Genomic DNA, 10,948 nt, shown 5'->3' with positions numbered 1-10,948 from the left:
GTTTGGATGTAGAGACGTATATATTATACACAGCATAATACCTACTCGTTCGCTGTTGAAAGTTAAAAACCGTAATTAGCCTTTGAATACGCGTAATGCAAGTGCAAACTTATACATACTTACCCCCTTATTCATAGAAAAGTTACAATACGTTTTAACTAATAAACTGTTTTGTCCCTCTCTGTCAAAGAACAAATTGTACTTTGTCGGAGAGGGACAAAACAGTTTTTTAGTTAAAACGTATTGTAACTTCTCTATGAATAAGGGGGTTATTGTCTAAGGCATTTTTAAATGAAAGTAAGTATGGATAAGTACTTTAACCATCTGGAAAATTAGGTCATGTTTGCATCATCTTCACCGATGACAAGAGAAGAGATGCTAAAAGAGGAAAGAATTAAGTTTCATTAATCCCGATATTGCTTAGCCTTGTCCCCGCCAGTACCTTGAACGAAAGGAGGTAGGAGGTATTATCTTAGAAGAGTATGTTTAACAATACTCATACTTATACTATTGGTATTTACAATTGTAAAGCGGCTCAATAAAAGATAATCGTAAGCTAACACGTCTTACACGTCTGTGCAAATGGGCTAATCAGCTAAGATTACAAGAAAAATACCTACCTAACTGAAACAATGGTACTTAGTACTTACCACATACCTACACCAATATTCAACCCGCTTCCCCTGCCTCTTATAGAAGTTTAAGCCTCCTGTTTTTTATAAATAAAAAAAATAAAAAATAATAATACCTATGTCACTATCTTTCGGACACGTGGCGTGGGACACCCTGTTTGAAGCAATATTAATGAACTCGATAGGAATGAACTGGTAGGTACCTAGAGATAATCGCATAGTTATCCGTAAAAGCCAAACAATACAGGAGTTATGTTTGCGTAGAATTTATAGTTTTACGATGCAATTCTGTGCAGCGAATAATTAGATAGTAAAATTGCCTTCATAGGTATACCTAGATATTACTTATTTGCTGAAAAAAAAACTTCTTAGCATGTCAGTGAAAAGCATTAGCTGGTCTAGGCATTGTCGTCGCTACATGGTAAAAGAACAGCCAGCCAATATAGCGTCAATAGCTGACTACCCAAAAATAATGGATGGGTCAGTTTATTTTAATTTCTTGGTCTGTAAAAAGTGAATAATAATGTAAGTAATGCCTAAGTACATAAGTAAGACAGTAGTTTTTTTTCTGTCTCTACAGAATCATAGCATTGGCAACATGGCGGCGGCATCAGATGCTCAGGAGTTGCCGCGCTGGCGCATCATGAAGAACATCGTGGTCATCAGCCTCGCCTTCATGCTACAGTTCACGGCCTTCAGCGTAAGTCTCTCACTTTTCAGCTTGACATCCATTTTTAAAGGTGACACTTGTTACACCTAAGCTTAATTATTTAAGTTAAGTTACTTGGTTAAGTTTCCCAAAAAAAGGCTATAGATCAAGTGTTATTATACGGTGTGGTACATTAAAGAGTGCTGCAAAACATAGATTAATGCATGCATTCATAGTTTACTCTCAGGCGTTACGTGAATCCCCTCTTAACATATTTTACGGTACACGAGGATGGCATAAATTTCGATTCATATTTTCGGCAACAAAATCGTAAAAGTAATTATACCAATTATGTATGTATGTTTGTAAAGGTACAATCAAGTTAAGATATATTTCTAATGCCTGTACCGTTGACGTTGAGTAATTATGTCTGTCTCTATGTAACTATAGGTAGGTATAACACAATCTTTATCAGTGTTTTACGAAACTCGTTTAATTTAAATACCAACGTTATTTTTATCGAATTTAAATGTCATTGTAATAGTTTTTAGTATTAGGTAGGTATACTAACAAATGTTAAACTTAAAATACAATAAAACACGTTAATTTTCGTGATAAATTAATCAAATGAATGTCAGGGACAGCATGACGTCCGTGGTTAGGCAAAATACAATGTTTTCTTCGTCTCAACTGCCTTAGAAATGCCGAACCTACTATTATTGTGATTGGAAAATCATGATGCATGTGGCATTCGCACATAGAATAGGTATTAGGTGTCCTTATTATAGCGTATAATTTAATAAGGTACGCATTTCGCTAGTCACCGTATTATATTCTTTATAGATTACCTACTCATATAAAAATCAATTGCTATTTGTTAGTTCTTATCTGATAATATCTGTAACTAACGGCTGGGCTGAATTCGTATTTTTTTCACGGTTATAAAACTTATGTAAATTATGGAAAAGGCCGAGGGAAAGGAGTAGGTATCTAAAGCAAATACGTCTCGTTTAAATTACGAAGCATAACTTTTTAAACCTCAACGTCCATGATTCCTAGGCAAAAGCTAGTCATAAACAAAAAAGGTCTCGTTTAAATTCCGAATCATAACTTTTTAAACCTCAATGTCCACCATGCAAATGTTGGTCATAGACAAAAGAAGGTTTCGTTTAAATTCCGAATGATAACTTTTTAAACCTGCACCTTCTCCAGGGAGCAGCCAACCTGCAGAGCTCGATCAACGCGGAGGGCGGGCTGGGCACGGCCGCGCTGGCCGCCATCTACGCCGGCCTCATCACCTCCAACGTCTTCCTGCCCGCTCTCGTCATCAAGTTAGTGTGATAGAGCCCTACTTTAGAACGTATTGAGCTGATTTGAGCTGTACAAGCCCATCAGGCAGCTAGAATAGGGTGGTCGTTGACAATTAGAATGTACACATGATTTTCAAATACCAGGTTGAGGGTGCGGAGTACTGCGGAGTTGTGATTGTGGTGTCTCTAGTTAAGGCACTAATCTCTTCCCCCATGTCCCACAGAAGATTCTTACGGGAGTAGGTATCACTGAGAGACAAATAACGTAGCAAACCGTCCACTCTGCCGTCTTTGCAGTATGCCCGTGTTCGTAGCATTAAACTTCTAGACTTTATTCATTGTCCTTATACATTCTTTTCCCGCAGATGGCTGGGCTGCAAGTGGTCGATCTGCATCTCCTTCGTGACCTACATGCCTTACATCGCGGCGCAGATGTACCCGCGGTTCTGGACGCTCATCCCGGCCGCCCTGCTCGTGGGCTTCGGCGGAGGCCCGCTGTGGTGCGCCAAGTGCACCTACTTGTCTGTGGTATGTCTTGTGTTCTAGGTAGTAAGATAACAAAATAAAATGCATTTAAGTATTTCATGCATTCGGTCATGAAGATAAGCCATAGAACAATGTAGATTGGAGTGGTTTAGGTGTAGGACCACTATGGTGCACTTGATTGTGTTATGTTCTAGGTAGTAAGATCTACACTCGGGCTTGAGGCCATCACAAAAGTAGGGCATCAAATGTGGCCCGCTATGTTGGACCAAGTGCACATTATTGTCTGTGTTACTTATGTGGCATATAAACGCAGTTATACCCTCTGTTCAGAGAAAACATTATTGCTCGACTTGGTGGGGGCACTGCCGTGCCCCCAGATTGCAATAATCACCAAAGGCTCATTAATATTCCAGTCAGCGGAGACGCAGGGTAAGACCTGCAAAGTCCCCGTGGATGCGCTGTTGACTCGCTTCCTCGGGGTCTTCTTCATGATCTTCCAGCTCAACCAGGTCTGGGGAAATGTCATCAGCTCGTTGGGTGAGTGATTTGTCTTTTTCTTATTGTCCTGAAAGAATGACTAAGCAATGAATACAGAACATCCGAAACTTATGCGTCGAACGAAGATTTCCACGCTTGCGCCTACCCCAATGTATCAAGTTTATGCAAAACTTGTATGCGGCTGCATAATGTTATGCAAACAAGCTTTCCCTCTCGGATATGGCTATCCCACAACACAGAATAACTACAAACATTTACACCTTGTACTAATATTATGTTCACTTATTTATAAATATGGGTCCGGCGTTTGGCTAAGCCACATTTTTGCACCCCCTTTTGGCAACTGTTCGGCCTTTTTCTGGTAACCCCAAAAATATATGCTTCACCGTCGTTAACATACCCTCATCATCTCTATATCCTGTTCCCAGTGCTAACATCAGGCAACAACACAGCCGCCGTGACCGCGATATCAGACGAGCTAATCCCTTCAGTGTGCGGCGCGCGCTTCCTGCCCAGCGCCGACGCGGGCGCCGCGCTGCAGCCGCAGCCGAGCGACAAGATACAGATGATGATACGTGAGTACAGTACAACAACACGGCGATTGAGCGCGGTGTCAGCCGAGCGACAAGATACAGATGATGATACGTGAGTACAGTACAACAACACGGCGATGTGAGCGCGGTGTCAGCCGAGCGACAAGATACAGATGATGATACGTGAGTACAGTACAACAACACGGCGATGTGAGCGCGGTGTCAGCCGAGCGACAAGATACAGATGATGATACGTGAGTACTGTACAACAACACGGCGATGTGAGCGCGGTGTCAGCCGAGCGACAAGATACAGATGATGATACGTGAGTACAGTACAACAACACGGCGATGTGAGCGCGGTGTCAGCCGAGCGACAAGATACAGATGATGATACGTGAGTACTGTACAACAACACGGCGATGTGAGCGCGGTGTCAGCCGAGCGACAAGATACAGATGATGATACGTGAGTACTGTACAACAACACGGCGATGTGAGCGCGGTGTCAGACGAGCTACTCCCTTCAGTGTGCGGCGCGCGCTTCCTGCCCAGCGCCGACGTGGGCGCAGCCGAGCGACAACATACAGATGATGATACGTGAGTACTGTACGCAAAAAGATAAGCAAAAGATCTCCCTGTGGAGAGGAGATGCGCTACCAGCTTTACATCTCCATAGTGGTGACCCCGACGTGATTATGAACACGTAAGGAGGAATTTTTACCTTCCCTTTGAGGTGTTAAATAAGAAGTGGGCAGAAAGCTTCAAGACAATGTGTGCTCGCGTCTATTTTATGTATTTTCGGGCGCCTTTACCCGTGATTGATACTATAACAATGGAATGTTTTCTTTTTCAGTAATATACCTAGCTTGCATGGCTGCTGCAAGCATACTGGTATCAGTTGGCGTTGACTCAATAAAAAAGTAAGTTTGTACAATTTGATTCTACTGTAACACTTCCTAAATCCATAGGTATCAGTATTAACAACAATCTCCCTTATCTATCCCAGAACAGAGAAGCAGCGGTCCACCTCCAGCCCGGGCAGCACTGCCTTACTCGCGGTGACGTTGAAGCTGCTGGTGGAACCCAACCAGCTGCTGCTCGTCGTCATCAACATCTTCATTGGCCTGCAGCAGGCGTTCTTCGGAGCCGACTTTACTGCTGTAAGTGTGATTAATACGTAAAATAACCAATAGGCCGTATGTATACAGTAACACCGTTTATGAAACATCTTCAGTGGTCTGCAAGAGGTTTACTTTGGAGTTGACAGTACTGTTGTAAGTGTGATTCAAGTGATTAGGTAATAAATAAGATATCGTTAGGTCGTATGTGTACAGAAAGAACGCTTCTTAGCAGCGGCAGAGCCGATAGCTGTTTTTGGAAATTATAAGAAACATTGTTCATTGTACTGCAATAGGCGTTCATCGGGGCTGATTTTACTGCTGTAGGTAAGTCTGCTGTATACATAAGATAATCTAAGGATGCATAAAAGTATACAGTGGCTCGCGGTCCGCCTCCAGCCCGGGCGGCCTATTCTCATACAATTCAGCCCTATTCAAGACCAGATAATAAACATATAATCTGCCTCAACCAGAAATCGACTTACTAACAACCCCTTACACGTTATAACTAAATAACGCAATACTTATCCAATTTCTCTGATTTGCTGCTTATTAAGTTATATACTTTTGTTCCGCAGTCGTTCGTGTCGTGCGCGGTGGGCACGGGTACGGTGGGCTTCGTGATGATGGCGTACGGCATCGCCAACGCGCTCGGCTGCGTCGTCACCGGCTATCTGGCTAAGGTAGGTCATCTTCATCATCATCAGCGGCCTGGCTGGATATAGTCCTTACATAGACAGATGGCTGGTAGTGGCTGGATGAAGAAGGCAGAACAGAGTGTTGCGGCGCTCCTTGATGACTCAGCGTTCCACTTTCTGGCTAGTCCCGAAGTCCTAAGGACGGACTATTAAATAGCGTAAGCGCATTTTTATCAGTAGTCAGACCGAGACCGAGGCTTCACCCTTGAAGGTTAGGATTCTGCTGAACGTTAAAGATAATAATATATGCTCCCTTCCGCTCTTTTGATGTACGTATAGTGAGTTATAACATTCTGTAAAATCGTATCAGCAGATATATATGTCGCAGGCATCTGGTTTAATCTCCTGTTTGATTGAACCGCTAGCCCGTTCATTGGATGACGCTGCTTAGTTGTATGACTAGGCCGAACGTTGATTGCACAAGCGTCACAAAACGTCCAACTAGTTAGCTGACTTAAAATCAGTCAGGTGGTGAACAAAACAAATATGGCGTCTAACAGCTAACAGCTGACACAAAAAGCACCTATATTGTTAGTTTTTTGCAAATAAATTAGCTTTAAAGTACGTTATTTGTGTTAAAATAGTGTGACAACATGGATTTACCTATTATTACGCCGCGGGCGGATAATTTCAAAGAAAAAATTGAGGCGTAACTGGATAAATTATAAACAACAATATGAAGGTACGTTTATTGTTATTGTTTAGTTAATTTGTGAGATAAGAGCTTTGTAACTTTTTGTTGACTCTTGTCTGGTCATGTTCACCCTAACCAGACATTACAAAGTTGCTTTGGCTATACTATATCCCATTCAACGACTCCGCTGAATGACGTTCAGTCAAGACGTCGAACGTTACAATCAACGACTTGACGAGTTGTCCTTTAGTCATACAACTGAATAGCGCCATCCAATGAACGGGCTAGTGGTTCAATCAAACAGGAGATTAAACCAGATGCCTGCGACATATATATTTCAGAAGCGTAATTTACTTTTTCATCGTACTCGTTCCAAAACGGCAAAAACTGAGTGGCTCGCCTATGATCGAGTCTCCCTTTCTTACTGTCGCAATATATTTCTATCCAATACATTTCCAGATAACAGGCCGCACGCCAGTCATCTGTGTAGCTCTCCTATCTCACACGGGGTTATTCCTGACGCTACTACTGTGGCGGCCGCACGCGCACCAGTCGCACCTCATGTATGTGATAGCTGTCGTGTGGGGACTGGCTGACTCTATATGGATGGTGCAGATTAATGGTGAGATGTTATAACTAGTGGATTTTTAACTATTGGAAATTGTGTGCTAAAGGAGCAAGAGTGACGCATAATATCAGCAACTAATACTGTTTTAGAAGCTAAAATGAAGAAGTTATATCTGCCTAGCTCAGCTGAGCTAGATATGACTACTGAATCTGTGATAGTATATGAATTAAAATAAAGTGTCACTATTGTTTGGGTGCTGATTGTATGATTGGATGCGGAAAGCTAAAGATCGCATCCAGTGGCGTGCTTTGGGAGGCGTACGTCTAGCAGTTGACTGCTATAGGCTAATGATTGTTTGGGACCAGAAATTCAGAAATTATGCAATAAAATGCCTTGTTCAATATTCATAGATATGATAAGGCCATTTCGTGCATGCGTTATGACAACTTATCATTTAGTATGGACCCCAAGTGTAACGTGTTCTTTATTTGCTTTCAGCATACTACGGAGTGCTATTCCCGGGCAGACAGGAGGCAGCGTTCGCAAACTTCAGACTCTGGGAGTCAGTCGGCTATATCATCGCCTACCTCATCTCGCCACATTTCAGAACGAGCACCAAGACTTACATCCTCTTTGTGCTAATGTTTATAGGAACTTTTTGCTACTTCATAGTTGAGTACAAAGAGTTTAAGATAAGAAAAAAGTTGGATAAAGCGAAGGCTGCCAGTGATAATAAAGGCTGTGATAATATTGCTTTTTCGAATATTGATTAAGTTTTTTCCTTTTAAGATATAATATTTTTCTAGATAATGAAGTATTTGTTATTTTAGAGTATTTAGAGTGTTGTTATAGTTTAAGAAACTTTGTTAAATGTAATTTAATAATGAACTTTATGTTAGGCTGTAAATATAAGACATGTGTGAATTTATTGATCTTTCTGGGTTCTTCGAACAAATATTATTAATAATATTCCAATCAAATATTTTCCCTGTCATCCTCTCCTTATACACTCACGGGCAGTGAAAAAGTTCCACTCACAAAATGTCGACACATAACAACCCCAATTTTATTAACATTTATTTTAAAATTTGAATAAAATATTACTGGTTCTAGTTGGTAATATCCTGATGCTCTGATATACTTCAATGTTGCAGAAGGCGTCATAAAACTAGCCTTTTCCGTTTAGGAGTAATTTGGCGCTTTTCTCAGTGGAACCTTTTCATTGCCCGTGAGTGTATTTAGTAACTAATTTCAACATCCGTTTACATCCGTTACTTATAAACAAACTTACTGTACAAGCGCCTGGAAATACTTACAAATCTAACACGTCTAAAATGTTGCTATCTGTATTGGATAGGAGTAACGTTAACGAATTTCTTTTGGTTTCCTTTCGCTACGCCACTCGGAAACATGAATTTTATGTCTCACGTTTTTACGGAGAATATTAGTTTATACTTTCCCAAATATTCAATAAGTATACCAAAATTTTTTTATTGATTTATTATTACAAAATACTTACACCACTATTACAGAACTATTCTAATGCAGTAGTGTTTTGTTTCACAGGAATCAAAGGTAGGTGATAATAATGCAAAGTTATAGTTTCTAAGTAGTTTGACGGTGGCACAGGGATCATTTAATCATGTAAGAAGAAAAATAGTGTTAATGGTAATTAACCAATAATTCTATAAATGTTTCATTCTTAAATTTAATTAATAAATATTTATTATTAATGTTTCCTTAAAAAAATAAAATTAATGTTGCACATAGGACAACGCGGACTCGCTCGAGTAACCACCACGATATCAACCATTATTTGATTTCATATAATATATATTATTTATTTATTTGATTACTTTAAACTAAAATAATGCTCAAAATCCCTGCTACGGATATCCCAAATGCTACGCCGTAGCGTCGTAGCACGGGAGTGGCTACGAAACTGCTACGGGAGCTTTTTAACAGGTTTATGAAATTCTATTTTTAAAAGGTGGATTATTATTCATTAAAGTTCTACTTGATTGATATTTTGGGGCTTAAAGTTGAATTGAACCGAGTTAAGTAATTTAATTTATTTTTATTTCCCAACCAAATCTTTCACTAACACCTAACCTGACACAACTTTTATAAAAAAGATTAAATCATATACTGAAATTAAGCCTAGGTCTAATTGCACGTGGGCTATTAGTAGAAGCTAGTTGTTAACTAATGTAATTGATCTGTACTTAAAGCTACAAGTTATTTAGAGCACATGTTTTCATTGAATAAACACCTCAGCTGTTCGTCTAGTAATTGAAATGAATTATCACATGCCTTTATAGTGTTACCGTGGAAATAAAATACTACTACCATGCTACTACGGACAAATTATGTAAGTAACTTTGTAATACTTATTAAAAAAGTAAGTACAAATAAAAGTACTTATTTTATATACTTTATACCAATTATGAAAAATATAGATAGGTACTTACATTAGACCAAAGATGCATTTTGTTATTCATATTGAAAATATGTAATTATTATACCTACTTATACTTGGTCCACCAACCCTTACTAGGTCCCCAGCAGTGGATACGTGATGGGTCGTGATAATGATAATAATACTTATACTATACTTACACAAATATTGGCACTGTGCCCGATATGTAGTCTGTGATCTTACTCAATGGAATATAATATTGATATTTATGAACACTAAATTCATGCAAAATACTATGTCAGAGTACCTACATACTTGTACTTGTGTCATGCGGGCTCGCGTTTGCTGTTAGTACTGTGGTATTGTTAACTGTTTCCATTCTACCTCATAACTACCAAGAATTACACGGCAAAGTCTTGCTTTGATTGGTTCATTCACTCCAATATTAAAAATAATCATGTTGATACGTAAAAAAACTGCTCAAAAATCGTAAAAAACATTACCCTCCTCCTTCGGCAGTCGTTTAAAAAAAGGTACTAATACCTAATTAAGCCTTTACTTATCCAATTTACTAATCATGTCATCGCATAATTATAATTTAAACCTATTGTAGGTTATAGTATACTTACTCATAAATTTATGTAAGTTACTCGTAGTTTTAAATTCACCCGTGTGCGTTTACACCAACTGGCTCCGGTAAAATCCGCTATTTATACTTAGTTTAATCAGAGGTGTAATGGAAACGATTCTTGTATCCTAGTGACTGGGGTGCTGCGGTGGCGCTACCTCTATACGATCTATTTTTCATTTCGTTTGTTTGCGGCCAGCGCGCCGGACCAAGAAGGTGCTATTAAAGTGTTAAGAGTTTATTTAATTATATTATTAATATAAAAAAAATATAATGTTGTGTCTGTGTTAACTGTGCAACTCTTACATATTTAGTGGACTTGGTGTGATTATTTATATCTAAAATTTGGATTTAACAAAGTAAGTTCAGTGTTTTATTTATTCCTACAACCATGTTTTTCACTTTTTTACCCATTTACCTGGAGGGTATCCCATCCCATACCATGTTTACAATTTTTCTGCATCGCATCCGCAATCGGTTGCTCGACAGATGTAGTCAGGCCATATCCAATTGTCCACTCCAGGAGAAGTATTTAAATATATTAGGGAATACCCGAATATATTTATGAAATGTCAGTAATCCTAGTTATCTATAGAATCTCTTCGTAATGTAATAATGCGAGTAGGTATTTTAATTTATTAATATGTAATAATGAGTTTAGAAAATAGAATATTATTAATTGTAGGTACACAATAAGAAAATAAATTACAAAACTTATATACCATACTAAAGGACTATTATCAGTTTGTTAAATCATATCTATTAAAAGTTCAA

General features: G+C 39.0%; 1 protein-coding gene across 1 annotated transcript; it reads left to right on the top strand.

The window, feature by feature from the left end:
- The first annotated feature begins 1,191 nt into the window (after nucleotides 1-1,191).
- Nucleotides 1,192-8,055, top strand: LOC105397456 (UNC93-like protein). The gene is made up of 10 exons (XM_048622647.1): nucleotides 1,192-1,332; nucleotides 2,494-2,612; nucleotides 2,957-3,119; nucleotides 3,491-3,614; nucleotides 4,004-4,150; nucleotides 4,963-5,029; nucleotides 5,116-5,269; nucleotides 5,806-5,910; nucleotides 7,019-7,181; nucleotides 7,626-8,055. Exons 1-10 carry the CDS (start codon nucleotides 1,231-1,233, stop codon nucleotides 7,898-7,900), a joined length of 1,419 nt encoding a protein of 472 aa, XP_048478604.1. The 5' UTR covers nucleotides 1,192-1,230; the 3' UTR covers nucleotides 7,901-8,055.
- Nucleotides 8,056-10,948: the final 2,893 nt, after the last annotated feature.

This window comes from Plutella xylostella, chromosome 8, assembly GCF_932276165.1.
Source record: "Plutella xylostella chromosome 8, ilPluXylo3.1, whole genome shotgun sequence".
Taxonomy (NCBI): Eukaryota; Metazoa; Arthropoda; class Insecta; order Lepidoptera; family Plutellidae; genus Plutella; species Plutella xylostella.
This window is presented reverse-complemented; position numbering and strand designations above follow the sequence as displayed.